Source organism: Danio rerio, chromosome 5 (genome assembly GCF_052040795.2).
Source record: "Danio rerio strain M-AB ecotype USA chromosome 5, GRCz13ab, whole genome shotgun sequence".
Lineage (NCBI taxonomy): Eukaryota > Metazoa > Chordata > Actinopteri > Cypriniformes > Danionidae > Danio > Danio rerio.
Genome location: NC_141025.1, coordinates 64,184,713 through 64,204,936, shown reverse-complemented (window position 1 = coordinate 64,204,936; position 20,224 = coordinate 64,184,713). Strand labels below are relative to the sequence as shown.

At 35.3% G+C, this 20,224-nt stretch overlaps 2 protein-coding genes across 3 annotated transcripts in view; one reads left to right on the top strand and one right to left on the bottom strand.

The window, feature by feature from the left end:
* The window catches only part of sik2a (salt-inducible kinase 2a), a 75,367-nt gene that overhangs the window by 22,968 nt on the left and 32,175 nt on the right, over positions 1-20,224 (top strand).
* On the bottom strand, positions 12,517-20,184 carry LOC147844433 (uncharacterized). Of its 2 annotated transcripts, none has more exons than XM_087254268.1 (4): positions 19,061-20,184; positions 15,411-15,500; positions 14,568-14,758; positions 12,517-14,124 (listed from the first exon to the last, which is right to left on the bottom strand). In XM_087254268.1, exons 1-4 carry the CDS (start codon positions 20,110-20,112, stop codon positions 12,776-12,778), a joined length of 2,682 nt encoding a protein of 893 aa, XP_087110394.1. In that variant the 5' UTR covers positions 20,113-20,184; the 3' UTR covers positions 12,517-12,775. The 2 variants fall into 2 exon arrangements, with proteins under 2 accessions (XP_087110394.1, XP_087110393.1); XM_087254267.1 differs by having other exon boundaries at positions 15,411-15,619; positions 20,138-20,184.

The following is a 20,224-nucleotide window of genomic DNA, read 5'->3' as shown; positions in this document are numbered from 1 at the left end:
TTGATCTTTTTGAGGAAGAATCAAGAGTTTAATTGTATTTTTATGTATATACACACTTTTATGCATTTATATTCAATTTCAATTTTTACCTCCAATGATTATGAAAATATTATAGCTGCAGACAGCAATTATCAGGGCCAAGCAGCCACATCATAAACAAGCAAGGCATGAGCTATAAAATATGCCTGTTTCATTTACATCCATACACATGATATTTCTCACACGAACACAGCAAACCATTGATTACTGTATGTCTTACAAAAATCAATTCAAAAAGTTTTGGTCATCATTCATTATAGTTTTGAATAGATTTGTGTAATTGAGCAGCCCTACTTTCATCGGCCCTTGGGTCTGATTGTTTCTCACTACAATTGAACTTTTCATTATCGCCTCAACAAACCAAGCTAAGAGAGAAATCATAACAGACCCTGAAACAAGGAGCTGAAACAAAATGAGCTAGGGAGAAAGAACCCTCAAGTGTTTTAAAAATGATTGAATCCTGAGTTAACCCGCACAGACAAAGACAAATTGAAGCCTTGAATCATCAAACACTTTCCTCATACCAATTGACTGTCACAGATAGCCAGTTCTGTTCGCTTATTGTAAATTATCTTTTACAGAGAGTTGTTCTGAAGTAAAAGTATAATCTGGTTGATCCAGGTTAACCCACAATTGACATTAGCAAAACAAACACTAGAGCTGTACAATATACCTCTTCGACATTATTATCGCAATGTGCAAATCCGCAATATTCACATAAAAAAATCAGCTATAGCCCCTTTCACACATACAGACCTTTCCGGAAAATTGCCGGCAATTTTCCGGAAAGGTTGTATGTGTGAACAGGTCCTTTTTGAAAATACCGGTAAATTCGTTCTGGCTATTTTCCGGAAAGAGAAGTTGTAACATTACCGGCAATTTGCCGGAATGCTGCGCTGTGTGAACGCAGAAGGAAGATTACCGTAATAAGCGCGTGCAAGTCTAGAACGTGCTGACGTGAGACGTCTGCTTTAGCCAATCACAACAGTCAGACGCATTTACGTCCGCGCGGTTTGTGAGAATAAAAACCTTTGAATATTTTTCCAGACACATTTAGCTGCTAGAAGTTAGTCAGATCACGTTTATATGTTCTTCTTTATGCCAACTGTGCAAATAATCATCGATGAGATGCTTATGATAAGCCGTTGTTTGTTTACCTTCAAGCTTTGCGTGTGCCTGTGAAACAGCCTGTGAGCGCCTGCACACGCACATTATGAACATCTCGACATGCGAAAGTGATCCTGCAAAAGTTGTTCACAATATTGATCATCCACAGAGTTTGTAATTTAGTCAAATGTTTACAAATACAAGCGCAGCCGTTTAAAGCTCATTTGTGGTGAATGATGTCAGAATTTACCGGTATTTTGGAATGGATGTGTGAATGCTCTTTTCCGGAAAATTTCTGTAACGTCCTCGCCTGTGTGAACAGCGCTTTTTTGAATATACCGGTAAAGTCGTTCTGGAAATTTTCCAGATATTTACCGGTATCACTGTGTGAAAGGGGCTAATGTCAAGTCAGTTTAACCTCAGTTTTAGTTTATTCGTACTTTACTCCTAGTTGACCAGGAACCACATTGTGAAGTTTAATCTTAATGCAGTGAACATTTTTATTTGCCTGTTTGCTTTGTTTTTGAGACCTATGACTGTAAGATTTGAAGTATTTCTAAACCATATGTGTACAAGAAATTATAATATTTTAACCAAGATTAAAGCCCCACTCAGATAACATGATTTTTATTGTCAGTTACAAAAGTCACTATGTCAGATTATGCAAATTGTTTATTTATTTATTTATTTATTTTTCTTGATAAAATCTTCACTTGTGGGTAACAAATGTGCCATACTACACATTCCTTCACAATCAGTCATCTCGTGACATCTACGATGAGCGTTATTTCCCAAAGCAGTCACAAATGTTGCTAAAACGATATTTCTTATCTCAATTTCAATATATTTTTTAATCTTATTTCAATCTCACTGATTCAAGCACTGATGATTGGAGACCACTAATTACTGCATTATTTAAGGGCATTCATTATGAAATGTATAGGATCAAACTTATGATTACTGTTTAATATTAAGATATTTTCTTTAAAATATAAACGTATATTTTCTAGCCATGGGTTTCTTATTAAACACTCTCTCTCTCCTAAACCTGCAACAAATGATACAAAGAAAATGAAAGCACTTAAGCAAGGAAAAATCAGATGCTCAAGACATAATCTTGACATAAGCATTTTCATATGTGCACGAAAAGAACCAAGCAGAGCAAGAAAACAAGCCAACTGTCAAAAATTCTCAATCAAAATCAAAATTCTCAGATTTTTACATGCTGATTAAACTAAAAGCGAGTCATTTGTTGACTCCTGTGAGGAGGGTATAAGCTTTGTCTAAGTCTAAACATTGCTCTGTTTGTTTAAACAGTCTGAAACCTCAGTTTATTGTGGCTCAGCCAATGGTGTAAGTTTGAGAGCTGGGCTATCTGTAATGAGCCATTCAGTGGAGAAACCCAATCGGTGCAGCTAGTGACAGAAAATTTGAGCTTTTCACCTTTTACCTTGCCTTTCAAGGGCAAACATTAGCAATGATTAAACTCATGCTGTACAACATGAGTTCATTCAAAGTTAGATTGGTTTAAAAATAGTCATATGTGATGCAGACTTGTATTTTATCATGTACAATATTTCTGTAATATCGATGTTGCTTAGTATTATTGAGAATAAATATGTTTATTCTTTATTATTTAACAATTAATTTGTCAATTATTACTTTTGGTTTTCATTTTAAGTAACATTGTTTAACTCTGGTTAAACTTAACAATATTGTTAGTTAATAACAGTTGTATACATGAGCTTAATGACAAATACTTCTAAAAAAACAGATTATTCTATAGTTCATGTTTATTTCAACAGTTATTAGTTGCATTAATTAACAATAATGAACCGTTTTTGTTAATAGTTAGAGTTTTTGTTTTGATTTTATTGTCTATATTGATTTAATTATTTTATTTCATTTAGAGATGTAGTCATTTTATATTTTTGTTAAAAATAAAACCATAAATTAATACCAGAATTTTTTTTACTTCAAATGAATGGTGCAGTATGTAAGTTTGACACCCAGTGCTTGAACTAGGTATTGCATTCCTTTAATGCTAATAATGTGAGTTTGAATGCCATTTTACATGACATTTATTGCCATACTAATGAAAGCAGCAGCACCTTACCCAAATCAGTGATTCAGCATCTTAATTTAATGTTAAAGAGGTTTAATATGTATTAATTACATTATAAACCTTACCATTTTGTTGGAGTGCAGTAAGTGCACTATTCTGTGCTTCTAAATGGCTATATTTAAATTTACGTCGAGTTTCGTCTGGTGCAAACAGCCGAATTGCTCATCACTGCAAATCTTGTCACGTAACGTTTTGTTAGGACACGGGGTTACAGTCTAACCTGCTCATCCAATGTTTATGTTCGTAATATTTATCTTATTTCTAATTAATAACCACCTCATGTGGGACTCTGAATTTGCGTCTCACTTCAGACGCTGCTATTGTCCACCGGAGGTTTCATTTTTGTCACGGGCACATGCTTTGGGAGCCTTTCTGAATGACTGAAAGAATTAAATATGTCGTTTTCTATGACGGAATCCCGGGATGCTAAAATATAATTGGCTAAACTGGCACTGGGTGGGTTATCGGAACCAAAACAAAGACAGACGTTCCGACACATAACGCACATTTTTAAAGCAGAATATATTTGACTTTAGCATTGTTTTTCAGATAAACACAAATGTTTACTTAGCATGTTTCTTAAATATCTGCAAAAATATTTTGGTATCTTGCTTTAGAAGAGTCAAAAACTTACATAATCATAATCAGTGCTACCTTCAAATAAAACATAAAAAGAATACTTATTGCAGCTTGCTGTGTAGGCAATGTTATCCACTTCGATTTATTTTTAACTTGATGTTCTAAATTAAATAAATTAAATTAAATTGAAAACAAAGTATATTCACACTCTCAATAAAATTATTAATAATTAATAAAAAATGTAAAAGTATCTTGATGCACTAAATAGGTTATCTGAGGAAATAAAGGTCAACTAAATGAGAATGCTAAATGTTTCTCTAACTGTCATAAAATAAGGTATTTTTAATTTATATTGATTTATTTACAATTTTATTTGACTGTAATATCAATTTTTATGCTTTTACATGGTTTACTTTTTAATAAAAACTGAATAGATGAAGCAGAGAACACTGAAGAATTTGTGACCAAGAATAAAGAAAGTGTAATTGCCCATTCCTTGCTGGATCTTGTACATTCCACAAGTCAAATCAAATCAATTTCACTCTCTCATTCTCTCTCTCACACACACACACACACACACACACACACACACACACACACACACACACACACACACTTAATGCCAGCCAAAGTCTATCATGGGATTGCATATTTACTCAGTGACATCAGTTTAAACTGCATTTACCTACACAGTTCATTCCTCAAACAAAGATATGCACCCAAGTTTGACTTACAACAACTCATGCAGTTCATCCACTCTCATAGTTTTTACATACTATCAAGTGTGAAGCATACTGATTCAATAAAGCAGATAATTATATGGCAAATAGTAATGATGATCTTTATCACCACTAAGTGTTAATGATTTACCAGTTGATAAAAAATAACCTGGTTAAGAATAACATACAGATTTTAAGCAATTTTCTAATTAATTTTGTGCAAAATGTTTATATATTTTCAACACTGTTGTATACATTATAATAGGGATGTCCTAATCAGAGTTTTTTTTTTTTCTTTGGCCTCGAGTTTGAGTCATTTGATTTTGAGTATCTACCAATACTGAAACTTCTATAAAACATAAAAAAAAGAATAAAGAAGAGCGAAGAAACCGATCCAGGATGTTTCTTATTTTTAATTTAATTCAATTTAATTAAATAATTTTTTTATTTTTATTTTAACATTCAACAACTCTGTTAACAAACCGAGCACTTCTGTGAGGTAGCTTGACCATTAATTTATTTATTCATTTTCTTTTTGGCTTAGTCCCTTTATTAATACGCGGTCGCCACGGTGAAATGAACCACCAACTTATCCAGCATGTTTTTTTTGCAGTGGATGCCCTTCCAGCTGCAACCCATCTCTGGGAAACATCCACACACACAAAGTCATTCACACTTATACACTACGGACAATTTAACTTAGCCAATTCACCTGTACCACATGTCTTTGGACTGTGGGGGAAACCGTAGCATTCAAACTCCGCAGGGAAACGCCAGCTGACCCAGCCGAGGCTCGAAAAAGCGACCTTCTTGCTATGAGGTGACAGCATTACCAACTACGCCACTGCGTACATTTAACCAATAGCGTCTCTGCGTTACTGTTTCTGTGTGAAGTCAAGAAAGAGGTCCAACTCTGTGCCACCGCATAACTATAGATGTGTTACATCAGTGTTGGGTAAGTTACTAAAAAAGTAATTAATTACTAATTACTGTGTCTGAAAAGTGACTTATTCACTTAATAAGTGATTTAACTAAATACTTCTTAAAATCCCTATAAACCTTAAGTGGACAAACAATACAAATTAAACTCTGTAAATAATAAATAAATAAATAAAGTCAAACATGAACTAGTTTAGCCTTTGAGGTTTCTGAGTCATCTTTATTACATTCTATGAAAAAACATTCCATAATAATTACATACATAATAATTTTTTTTGAAACTTGTTATGTTGTAGTCAAAATTTTTCGCCCTCATGTGGTTTTTATTTTATTATTATTTATTTTTTTTGATAAATATTTTCCAAATTATGTTAAACAGACTCAGGAATCTTTCTTCTGGAGAAAGTCTGATTTGTTTTATTTTGGCTAAAATAAAAGCAGGTTAAATAATTCTAAAACCTGTTTTGAGGTCAACATTATTAGCCCCCTTAAGCAATATATTTATTTTTGATTGTCTGCAGAAGAAACTACTGTTATACAATCACTTGCCTAATTACCCTAATTAAGCCTTCGAATAGCACTTTAAGCTAAATACTAGTATCTTGTAAACTATCAAGGTTAATATTATGTACTTTCATCATTCAAGATAAAATAAATCAGTTATTAGAGATGATTTATTAAATCTATTATATTTTGAAAAATCTAAAAAAATAAATCTTGTTTTTGTTGAACAGAAATTGGGGGAAAGGCTAACTAATAATTCAGGATGACTAATAATTCTGGCTTCAACTGTATACAGTTATTTTCCTCCCTATAAATAAGGAAAGAGAAATAAATACAATAGAATAAAAATATATAACAAACTGCTTTAAGCATCTTTACTGTTAGAAAAACACTTTAGCTACAAAAGTCCTTCATTTAAGAGCAGTGAGGGATTTTCTCCTTTCGTTGTTTGATTAATAATGATAAAACAGGCGACAGCAGGAATATTGTGTGCTGCCTGTCACTTTAAGAGCAGCATATCTGATATGGTTCACATGTCTTTTGATTCTTAACTCGTTTGTTTATTACACAAGTGAGGGTTAATATGAATAATCACTAAACACTGTGTTCTGACACACTCTTGACCATTAAAGCGCTCACATTAAGATGACTTTAGATGTGTGTGTTCTGCTCGTCTCTGAAGGTGAGCGCACACACACAACAGCAAGCTCTCTCTTACACGCTTTTAAAAAAAAATAAATGAATGATTCGAATGCACATCAATGAATGATGCACATCCTGTGCTGCAAACATTACATTACAGTACATGCTTTTAGTCATTTTCACGTGAAACTGAGCTTTGCAGATCAACAAATGTGTACAAGTGGAAAGGGAGCGGTATGTGATAGAATAATCATTTTATCTCAATTAATGTGTTTTCATAATGATTAGAAGTCAAAATCAAAATCGAATTTTCGATTAATTGCACAGCCCTATATATATATATATATATATATATATATATATATATATATATATATATATATATATATAGATAGATAGATAGATAGATAGATAGATAGATAGATAGATAGATAGATAGATAGATAGATAGATAGATAGATAGATAGATAGATAGATAGATATGTGTGTGTGTTTGTGTGTACGTGTTTTTGTGACATCAGGTTACAAATCTGTATAATGACATAGGTATGACACAGGTATTACAAAAAGGAGGTGAAATATGAGGATATTGGTGACGTCCTCATTTCTCAAAATGCTTATAAATCCTACAGAAAGAGTTTAATCAGAGAGTAAAGCTGCTCACAGTCTCCTGTGATGGTTGGGTTTAGGGGTAAGGTTGGGTAAGGGCAATATAATATACGGTTTGGACAGTATAAAATAAATGGAAACCTATGTAATGTCCCCACTTTTTACAAAAACAAACATGTGTGTGTCTGAGTACTGATCAAAAGGTAAAATTTGATTCCGATCGAGTCTGAAACCGAGTGATAGGGCCAGATTTCCGATTACGTAATATATAGTACATTATATATATTTTGTGATGTGTTTATAATTTGTGATGTGATGTGTTCGTGAAGTGTTTTCCAATTATTTACAGTTATGAATTGCATTAAAGGACCTTGAACTCTCCTCTGTCGACTTTTGATGTTGAAAATTCAACTCTACAGTTTAACAAAGTGAATTTTATTGACATTTGTTTCTTTGAGATAATATATAGAGAAATAAGTCTGTAAAATAACAGAAAATATACTGGCAGCTTATTACAAAGCTGTTTAGCAGAATATATAACACCAACCCGGACAATATATCACTTTAAACTATTAAAAATGGTAATAAAAGTAAATTTTTCCAACTTCTTAATCTTAAAAAAAGTTGTTGGAAGAAAGATCATGAACCCATAATGCAATTTAAAAGCATAAACAAATAGGGAAAATCAACAAATGAATCTCAAAATACAGAAAGCTGCTAATTTACTGATATTTATTTACAGTGTCCATGTGCTTTCATGTATACAGTATCATATGCTCATATTGTTGGTGTAACCTCTACAAAAGGACAATAAAAAACATACTTGTTGACTATTAGATAGATTGCAAAGATTATAAAATTCAATAAACAGATCTACAAAACAACTTCATGTGCCTGATCTGACCCATATTCACTGACGTTATCTAGATATCATGTGCAAACAGTCAACTTTTGTTTTTCCCATTCAAACATGTAATCAAAGTGTTGTGATGTCAAGTAATGACTGCAGTACAAAGACGCTGGTGGGGTGGAGGATGACAGAGACGTGCTGCGCTCTATAAGTACCAGTCACTGCAGAGAATGGCGCCTTGTGGCAGGACGTTTGTCTGTATTTATGTCATACCAAGCTGAGAGAGAGAGAGACACTGAAAACGCATTATAGGGCGTTGCCATTGTGTCACTCGTTCACACACATAACAGATGTGATGGACTCACGGTCACCGCAGAAGCTTTTAAAAACACACCTCTGTATTTTAGAACTGTTTCTAAAACGGTGCTTTTATTCTTCAAACTGAAATGTTTATTTCACATTTTTATTGTCATATCAGCTTCTCTGATGTCTCTCCAAAAGCTCATTAGAAACTGAGGCAGGCATTGACAGGGTGAGAGAGCATAGCATACAGATCTAGTGGTAATGATGCAGTAGGTGATTTGCCAAAATGGTGTCAGTTAGCATAACAGCTTTGAAAACACAGACCCTCCCCTGCTGTCCAAAGCTACTTAAAGATGATAGTAGACAACACGCTAGATCATGTCATTCCCCAATTTTTAAACTTCCTAGTGTTTATAATAGAGTGGAGAAACTATGACGTCAATTTTTATGCAAAAACCCGAAAGCGAGTTAGCAATTTAGCAGTTCCGGTTCCCTCGTCCCAAAGTCAATGGGTTTTTTCAATGGGATTTCAGTAAAATGGCTTAAATAAGGTTCATGGCTAACACAAACTCAAGATACTTTTATGTTTTCTTCTACGACATAAAACACATCAGCTACATCTCACTCTTGATTTTTTAAATCGCTTATGCTTCTTTAAAAGACGGTACTCTCAAGTTGCTAAATGGTACTACAGGTTGTGTCAGAGTTGCTTGCATTGGGAATTTGTGTTTGTCTGGTATTTAAGTATTTTCATAAATAGTATTTTATAGTTTGTAGTGTTTTTCTAACTGTTCTGACGTCACAGGCGAGCGCCCCGAGGGCTCTGTAGTCTGTTTATAGCCTAATGTTAGCTTTTTAGTTCTTGTGTTTGCATTTAAGATCCAAAAGTGCTCAAAGTTATATTTTCGTGTGAGGATTATCCGGCTGGACAAAACTTGTAAGTGGAATGAACTGTGTTTGAACACAGAGCTTATTATTCGCAATCTTCGAAAAGCCTATGGAAAAATCCTTTAGGGATTTTATCGAGGGAACCAGTTTTATGCTAGTAGCCGATTAGACAACAAGATGACTTCATAGTGTCTCCACTCTATACTACAATTCCAAATGAAAAACTGTATTACATCTAGCACTTTTCAATTGTGTAGTTATCAAAAGTTGTCATAATGTGCAATATGTCACGCATGCAAGGATGACTCTTTCACACACTTTGTCCTAAAGCAACTACTGTATGCTTAGTGGTTGGCCGGTGGGATGCAGGAATTACACTTATAACGAAGCCATACTCACATGATTTTTCAGACTGAATAAGACAAAAAAAATCTACATCAGCTTTGCATTCCTAAAAATTGTTTTAAAGCATAGCATTACCTGTCTAAATGAAATACTTCAGCCATTGTGGCATGCTTCCTTCAGCATGCAAAAGTAATTCTAATATTGATTCAGAATTTTAAAAAGTTTTGATTTAGCATTTGTTTGTGCTGCTGTCGCTCTCTGGTGTGCACGTGAATGCGCGTGTGGATGTGCAAGCGGCGATTCTGACAACTGCGCAGATGTACAAATCTACATTTGTTGACAGAAAGTTTAGGCTACTTATCAGAATTATGGGAGTTATTGGCCAGACAAATTTTAATTAGACAAATATTTTAGTCTTCTTTTTAGCCTTCCCCAACATTATCAGACATGCTATAAAAATTTCCTTGCTCTGTTAAACATAATTTAGGAAACATTTAAAAAAGAAAAAAATTCAAAGGGGGGCTAATAATTCTGACTTCAACTGTATACATTTAGATCATTTAATTTAATCATTGGATTATAATATTGGAACTATTGGAATGTGAAGAGACTTTCAACCAGCACAACAAAAGTTTTTATGAAGATCAACTACTGCACTTTTAATGAGTTAATATTGAAACCCTAAAAAAAGTCTTTACAGGAAAGAAGACTTTTCACTCTTTCTTCGCCAGCATGTCTTTTTTTTTTTTTTTTTGCCAGCCATCATCAGCTTTTTTTGATTATTTTCACCCAAAGTTGATGGCCCCTGGAATATTTACTGCTTGGAATCTTTTAGGCATAATATAGATCAAAATAAAGAACCAGGCCTCTGCTTTTAAATAAAAAAAAGTATTTTCATTTACCACTATCTTCATGTTTTCATATTTTATTGCCTCTTGAATGAAAATCGGTTTCATTAAATACACAACCTTTTGGACAAAACAGAGAAAACTCCTATTTTTTACAGTACAATTTCAAGATATATAGTATATAATATAGTGTGCTTGTATGTGTGTTTACATTTGTTAAAACACATATATAGCGTCATCCAGATATACATGGATACAGGTCATTATGGTGTGGTTGAGCCCTGTTAAAGAAAGGACTAAAGAAAAGCCAAATAAAGAAGGAAAGTTGTATACCTGTTCATTTTTACACACAATCTGATCTGCCTTACTCTTCTGCCTATAGGCACCGTTTTAAAAACACCTTGCATAAGCGCTAATTAGTTTTTCTTTTTTTGTGTGTGTAATTTGATGCAAACATTATATAAGTCAAAATAAAGCTTTACACAAAATGCACAAAAATCAAGATACTAAAATATTTGCTGATGTTGACCATCCTCTATACAGTATTTGTTTTTCTACTAAAGTTGCATTTGCTCAGTCAAGTTCATAAGATTATCCTTAGCAATATCATATTTTTTAAATGATTTTTTTGTAACATGGGGGGACTAAAATAAAGTAGTATTTACTATATATATATATATATATATATATATATATATATATATATATATATATATATATATATATATATATATATAAACATTTATTTAATTTACTGCTTTCAAACTGTTTAAGAATATAATAATATTGACCTATAAAAAAACAAAATTTTTGATATCCAAACATTTCAGTCTGAATCAGATCAAGACTTTTATCTTCTTTATTTCTAGAATTAGATGCCTATATTGTGTGTTCACAGACATAAAACACAATATCCTGTTTCATGTCAGCTCTTATGGCATACGGTCTATGAGTTCACTTATCCCGCCCCATGCAGTCATTAATCTATGTCGATCAGCACTGACGTACATCGATGAATCTTTAAATTATACGGATTGCATTACACAATTCAACCTGTCCATTATCTGCCAGGGGAAAAGTAGCATCCCTGCTACTCGTCAGTGAGCAGTCGCAGACCCTCCCAGAGCCTGTGTGTGTGTGTGTGTGTGTGTGTGTGTGTGTGTGTGCGTGTGCGTGTGCGTGTGCGTGTGCGTGTGTGTGTGTGTGTGCGTGTGCGTGTGCGTGTGTGTGTGTGTGTGTGTGTGTGTGTGTGTGTGTGTGTGTGTGTGGTCAGTCAGGGAGTACCACCTGCTCGAACACCATCACACCATCCAGAGCTGTCTCACTCCTCTCCTCCTGGTGCTGATCCACTAAAGATTGTTTTTCCTTGCGAGTTGACACACAGCCAGGGAAGCGTTCAGCCATCTGGACAGTTCATATGTACAATTACTTGTGTCATATATTAGTTTGCGCAAGTGACAAGTTCTGTCAGATTAAATGCTATTAGATCCCATAATGGCTGCTATTACTTTACTGAAGACTAGGGATTTGTAGAAGACAACCTTAATCTTAGATGGAATCCCCATGCATATTTAAGCAGGTGTGTTCCCTAAAGCATCATTAGCCAACTGTTGTTCCAAGTTTAACATCGTTCAGTGATTAGTGATTGTGTTTCCCATAGTTCTAATGAACATTCAAAAAAAAAAGCATTGAAAACTTTGCATTTTGGATTGCAAAGTGGATTGAATAAATGTCAATATCGTTTCACTTGATTAAAAAAATATTGCTAATATTTGCAGCATGAATATACTAATATTAGCACTGACAGTGATTCCAGGGATTAAAGTGAAAAAAATTCTTGTGACTGAACTTTTTTCAGGCCAAGCCATATTCCTAAAACCAAAATTTTATTTAAATAGCCGAGACCAATAGCGTTTTAAGGGGAGATTAAACCGCTTTAATGTTGCCAGTTTGCATATTTTAAAAGCTATCTTTGAAAAATATATAACTTGACAAATAATCAACCATCTACCACACATCTTTTCAGTGCATGTTTTTATTTATCTTATAACACCAAATGTTTGGTGAAACTCATATTAACAGAAAAAAAGTAATAGCACCACCATTAAATTCAAAATAGTGCTTTTTCAAAAAGTGTATTTTCAGTGCATGTTTTATGTATCTTATAACACCAAACAATGTTTTGTGAAACTCCTAATAATGAACAGAAAAAAAGTAATAGCATCACCATTAAATTCCAAAAAGTGCTTTTCTTGTCCAAATGCCTCTAGAGTGCTTTTCACTTTTTCTGCTTTTTGGCTGTAAAACCATATTCCTGAAGCTTGGCTACACCTGAAACCCGTTTTAGTGTTTGACTAGCTACATGTGCAGGAGTGGCTCCAGGAGAGGTGGAGGAGGTGGAGGCTGTAGCAGCAGATTTACCTTTAACTCCAGCAGTGGAGGAGGTGGAGGCTGTAGCAGCAGATTTACCTTTAACTCCAGCAGTGGAGGAGGTGGAGGCTGTAGCAGCAGATTTACCTTTAACTCCAGCAGTGGAGGAGGTGGAGGCTGTAGCAGCAGATTTACCTTTAACTCCAGCAGTGGAGGAGGTGGAGGCTGTAGCAGCAGCTATTCGTTTAACTCCCAGGGTGGAAGAGGTGGGGGCTTTAGCACAAACATAAGAGGTGGAACCTTTCTTTACTTTTCTAACCCTAACTTCTGAGAGAACCTTCACAGCTTCCCTCAGTTTCCTTTCCTTTTGATTGTCAAGGTTCACCTTCTTTTTCTTCAGATGATTTTGGTATGTCTCATAAGAAGACAGGCAAAATCTCCTTAATGCAGGGGTAATTTGCATTTTAGATGCAGTTTTGCCCATTACCTTCATGTTGGACTTGAGAATGGCTAAACCTTCATAAGTCTCAATGTTCAGCCTAACCCTGTCTTTCTCAATTATATCATCCATCATGTTAAATGATCCTTCTACAAGAGGGCCAGTGAACAATGACAGAAGAGCCTTTACCAACTTCCCTAAGATGGGGAACCTCGTTCCTCCTCCTGTCATCTTCATGGCAAAAATCTTACTCCACCAGTCAACATCGATTCGTGCATTGTTCTCCTCAAAGCATTTGGCCTGTGCTCCTAGATCTGTATTAATCTGGTAGGCTCGAACCTCTTCATCCAGTTGACCCAACTCTTCTGACTTCACAGCATTTGGCAAGGCCTTGGCCAAGGTGTTGAATGCACCTTGGACTGATTCGTGGAGAATCAATGATGGTGTCAACGCAGATAAAGAGGTGATGATGATGTTGTTGAGGGGCAGGTTTTTCAGGAGGAATGTTGCTGCCTTTATGTAGCCTTCTCTGAGAGAACTGTAGAGCTTCTGCACCCAGGGCTTCTTTTCCACTCTAGCCTTGTTTAAGGCAAAGAAGCTGAATCTTCCCACAGACAACCTTTTGTCAGTGTACTGCAGGTCTCTCTGGTGAACATTAAGCTTCAACAAGCCATTTGCACTCAAAGGGATAGTTTCAGGCTTCATAAATTTGGAGAGAAGTTCCCTAACCAGCAGTAGCATTTCAGCATGCAGCACATGAATCATGGGCTTTTCATGTTGCAACTTCTTCAGGAACACCTGGAAAGTTGGAAGTACACCTAAAAATCACAATAGAACCAGATTAGAAATGGGTCTGTATATTTTATTCATTGATTAATTATCACATTCATAGCAATGTAACATACTCTTCTTAGAACATTACAACCCTTTAATATTATTTTCTAGATTTGTTATTTCCATTTGTATTATTCAATTGTCTAGTTTAAATTACATCAGTCCTGACATGTTTTAAATCTGGTTAATAAGTCCGTAACTTTGTTTTTGAAAACTGCTGTATAAATAGTTTATTATTAGTAGTAGTAGTATTAACCAAAGTGATCTGATTAACAGTGATCTAAAAACTATTTATAGTTAACTCAGATTCCATTCAAGGATTCCAAGAAAAATAAGCATATAATAAATATAGCAATAAAGGGATTTCAATAAATAAGAAATCTCTGTACTTTTCTTAACACTTAAAGTGAATAAAAAGTGAACATACCTCGATACAAATCAATAATGGTTGTGAGCTTGTCGAACTCGGAAAAAAGCATACAGATGCGTGTCTTTCGTTTTTTGTTGACATCACTTCCTATCCTCGCAGATTTTGCTATTTGCTGTTGCAGACATATTATCCTGGCCTTCTCATCAGATGTAACTGCATGCTTATCAAGAAGCTGGTTCAGGAGCCATCTGCATCACAAAATTATAATATACAAATAAGGATTAAGGAGAAAAAATAGACAATGCTATTTCTAATTGCCAATACTTCAACAGTCATGACATAATTTTTGAGTTTACAGGTCAAGACTCATCCTTTTTTCTATATAAAGATTATTTAATAATTTGATAGCATCTGGAATAAAGCTGAGCTTCACTGTTCTAACATATTTAACCCTTTGAGTCACTGTATCTATAACTTTATATACATAACCTGATTGATCACTGAGGCATCGCCACCCCTTGGTTTAGATTTGTTATGTAAAAAAATCCAGTAAATGTCTGCATCTTTAAATATTATTAATAACAAAAAAGTGAGTGTGTATATATATATATGTGTGTGTGTGTGTGTGTGTTTATTTATATTACTTTTTTAGGACCAAATGTCCCCTCATGGATAGTAATACCGGGGATTTTTGATGTTGTGGGGCCCTTTTTGTGGGCCCCACGTGGGAAATAAAAGGGGAAGGGGATAGAATATACAGTTTAAACAGTAAAAAATACATTATGCCTATGGAAGGGCCCCACAAAGATATCACCATAGACCTGTGCGTGTGTGTGTTTTATTAAAGATCCAAAAAAAGCCTACTAGTACAGAAATAAGATGATACAAAAATAGAAGTACCTGTGTTTGTGTTGATCATGAGAAGACAGGACGCTGTAGAAGTGCACGGTCAATGGATCCATAAGGTCCCGTATTCTGTTGCACACATCCCAGGTAGCAAAGAATTCTGGCCCAGATTTGGCACAAATCTGGCACATCAGGCATTCATCCGGCACTGGCATACAGCATGTGGGCCAAACATGGCCCAGGTTTGGCAGAGGTGGCACTGTCTTGAAGGCGGCAGACAAGACATGGGCCAGATGTCAAATGAAGTATTTGGCCCAGATGTTCAAAACTGATCTGTGGCCCACATAAGTTTGGCCTTTCTGGATTCACATTTAAAATACATAAAAATATTTTTTCGAGTAAAAAAATATTTCAATACACAGTCATTCCATCTTCCACTTGCATCTTCTAATGCCTTCATTTTAATCTAGTGATGTAAATCTTATTTGAATTAATCTATTCTTTCTGTATGTTGCAACTAAATTTACCCTACATTACATTTTTTTTATTATTCAAATTATTATTTTGCTAATTATATTATTATTAACCAATGATGATATACCATAATATACAGACGGGAGTGTTAAAATGATAAGTCAATTGTTTTTGTGCTGCTTGTCTCATGCACAAACACCAGAAAAAATTCAAAAATCCAAATCTACCAATCAGGTTGCTTGGAGAAAAAGCGCACCCGTAGCGCGCCTAATGCGCAATGCTTTATGGGTTTATCAATATGATATTGCAGTCGTAACCATTGGTCGTGACTCTCGGTTTTATGTTCAGTTTTCAAATATATTTTCTTCCGGTGAACGGTGTGTAACGTCAGTCTGCTGATTTAGCTAGCTTGGTTAATTTTAACCACGATTAAAAAACAACGAAACAAAACTTCTAATTTGAAAAATAACTTACTCTTGGATCTATTGAAGAGGACGGTGACGGCGGGCGGCCACTTGTACGCACTTCACCAACGGTCGTGGACCTAACTGGAGCAAAGGCATTTTGGTAAGTAATAATTGGATTTCTAATATATTGTTTCAGATCAGTTATCAGTTTCATCGTCGGAAATGTAAATGTCATCGGCGTGGTTGTCAGTGTATACCCATAAGCTCGATAAATATTATTTAACGTTAGCTGAAGTTAATTTATCTCATGTTAAGTGGCACATCATGATAAATAAACTCCAAAATAATATGTAAATTAACAGAAGACACGGTATAACACAATTTAAGGATATTTATTCGTTTTGTTTATCCTTATCGAACGTTACTGAGATTATCTCATTAAAAGTTGGACCATTTTCGTGCTGTGATGTTAACCCATAGCCCTTGCAAAGTTGCTGTTTACATAATAAAGCGAGAGATTAAGGGCATTTCAAGCAAAAACAGAATGATAACTTGGAACGATTCAAAATGGATTCTAAAATCACACCCCTCTCCAGCACGCACGCACGCATGCATGCATGCATTGGAAAGGGAGATCTTCCATGTATTATATTTTATTATGAACAAAAACGAAGCCTAAATTATGAGGAAATATGCTTAATTAAAGCTAAGATTTATCAAATTTGAGTATGCTGTATACATTGTGCTTACGTGGATAAGAAAGCTCTCTACTTTTATGTGCATGTGAATAAATAGGCAATTTTAGATAAGTTTGTTTCATGCCTGAACTATTAACGTTAAGTAAAAAGCGTGAACAGGTTAGAGAAATAGATTTAAAGGGATAGTTCACACAAAAATTAGTGTACAATTAATCTCCTCAAATGGTTCCAAATCTTCATGATTTATTTTAATTTTTTCTATTAAACACCAAATAAAATGTTTTGAAAAAAGCAGAAAACATGTATTTGACTTTCATAGTAGGAAAAACTAATAGCAACAAATACAAGAGTTAATGTTTCTAATAATGTTTTTAAAAAAAATGTGCTTGTCAATAGCAGTAAAAACACACACACAAAAAACAGAATAACAGTTTGTCTTAGGGCTGCACGATTAATTGTATTATTTTCATGAGAACTAAATTTGTGGCCACTAATCAATAATTAAATATCATCGCGGTTATACATTATAAACACCAAGGAGTGTATATTTTTTGTCATTAATAAACAGCGAATGACATCAGGTTAGATGCTTTCATTTTGGAACAGACTTAGCAGAATCTCAAACCTTGAGCATACATCACTTGCATAAATTTTGACATGGACATTACATTAAGACGCCTACTGGTTTAAAAAGGCCTAAATTAAAAAAAGATGGACAAATGAGAACTTTTCTGTCATAAACTATAGTAATACAACAACTTGTCAAAAAGAATTAAAAAAAAAACGAAACCCCGTAAACTCATTAAATACAGGCATAGAGAAAAGGGTGCTCTTTTATTATCAGATGTCAATCACCGCCTGCTCTTTTTTTTGTCATGGTCATTGCATCTTTGCCGTGTGATGTGTAAATGCAGACAATCAGATATGAGTCACTTTAAAAAAACGATGTAAATAATTCAGCAAAAAATCGGACAGTCATAAAATAAAAATTGACCATCAAGATCTGCAGTGTAAATGCAGCCTTACTGTCCTTATTTGCTGGTGAACAAAGAGTGTTGAACTAATTATAGCATTTTACTAAAGCAGAGATTTAAAAGAACACTGCCAAAATATATCTAATTATTAAATTGCACACAGCTTTGTGAAAAGGAACTTAGACTGAATTCCTCCTGGAGCCATATTACTAAAATTATTTGCTTCAATTAAAAGTCTGTATAGCTGTAAAAGCATGTCTGTCAATATGTTCTGGTTGAGTTTTAATGTAATTGTTTTTTAAAATCCAATATCCACATTAACTGTTGATAAAAAAAGCTAATTTCAGACATTTACATATCTGTTTCAGTGGCTGTGAGACGAAACCGCCTAACATCTGAAGCCTCAAAAAAAGACATTGACTATATCTGGCCCCGGATAGGGATGGTGGCAGGAAAGAGAGACAGAAGCGAAAGGAGAATCAGGAGAAAACTGGTTCAAGAACTTGCTTATATGGGATTTGCAACTTAAAAGAGTGCAAAATGCTGTGTGTTCTGATGAAAGATTTATAGTATAATGATTTCTCTTGTTTTGTCATGTTTTCTTAAATGTGAAATAATAAATATTTTTCAGAACAGTCATTGTTGTGATTTGATCTGGGGAGGGTTTAGTTTGGCTGCAGGTTTAGTTCATGTGGATTAGGCTTAGGTGTGGCTCACTTTTGGGCTCTCTGGTTTAAGACTGGTCTTAACATGGTTTAATTATGGCTCAGTTTTGGTTCCAAATATTATCTTGATCTGGTCCGGTTGAGGGCCAGTTATGGCCCACATAGCAAAATTTCTCTGGCCCAGCTCTGGCCCACACAATCAGCCTTTTGCTTGGCCCACATGCCGCAGTGAATTACGGTACATGACTGGACCAAGTCTGGCTTCCAGACAATGACCATTCATGTGCCATAACTGGCCCAGTTCAGGCCCAGTTATGGGTTACTAACTTGGCTAAGACCTGGCCCAGATATGGTCCGTGTTTGGCCCTTGCCCGGAAGCCAGACTTGGTCCAGTCATGTACCGTAATTCACTGCGGCATGTGGGCCAAGTAATAGCTGATTGTGTGGGCCAGAGCTGGGCCAGATATATTTTGCTATGTGGGATCTAACATTTGCAGGAACCTGCTGCTGATGGGACGTATTAGGCTCTTATTCTCCAAATGAAGTAAGGACTGGAACTCAGAAAAAATTTCTTTCTGTTTGGGTGATTTTTCAATGTCATAGTATACATCAGAGCAAAATTGTTCCACAAATCCCTGGAAAGTATTTAAAAGGGCCTTGGCTGCATTCGAGACCATATGGACAGTGTCTCCGCTGACATCCAGCAGTGATGGATTTTCTCTTCTGACTAGTGTCTCTACTCCAGACTTTTTCCCTCTCATCACACTGCAGTTATCCAACAGTATACCAACAACCTGATTCCAGTTCAGGCTATATGACTGGAGAATATCTGTCAATGTGTTTGTGATTGATAAGGCATCTGCGATATTCAGTTTCCTCGAGGCTAGATGCTGGGTTGCCACTTTTCCCACATCTTCATCATAGTACCGAACAAGAACATTCAGAATCCTGTCCATGTTTCCATCTGTTGCCTCATCTACATTTAATGAGAACATCTTCGTTTTCAGCTTAGATGACAATTCGGACTTCCAATAAGCAGCAATACCATGTGTGCACAAGTAGGAGGCATGTGCATTAGACATTGACAATCTTGAAAGTGCACTCTTGTCTTTGACAACTGACTGCATCAAATTAACTAGCGGTTGTGAGATTGTGAACGACAGGTCATGCTCCGCTATGAAAGAACATACGCGCACTTTTACATCGCACACACGGTCGGCCATAGATGCATGAATTTCCGTTGTGGTACTTGTCGCACCAGGCAGGGAGCAAGTGTACTGTAGAGCACGAACGGCGGCATTGTGACTGGCTTCTGACTGATGGCGAGCTAGCACTTTTTTGCCATTACTGCCATATTGAAGTTTCCTGTGGCATACTGTGCAAAGACACGTACCTGGTTGTTTAATTTTTTTTGCCCACGAACTAAAAGGCTTGCCATTCTCCCCAATTTCGCTAAGCCAAGCCCATCTCCATTTATTTTTTACACTTTTTTCGATCTCCGAAACATCGGAGCCTTCCTGCATTATAAATGGGTCCATGCTATCTTAAATATAAATAACTTACCTCAGCCGTAGCCTGACATGTACTTCTCTGAAACTATACCAAAACCCGGAGTGGATCCATAGCGGAGTGATGCTAAAACGCTTAGAG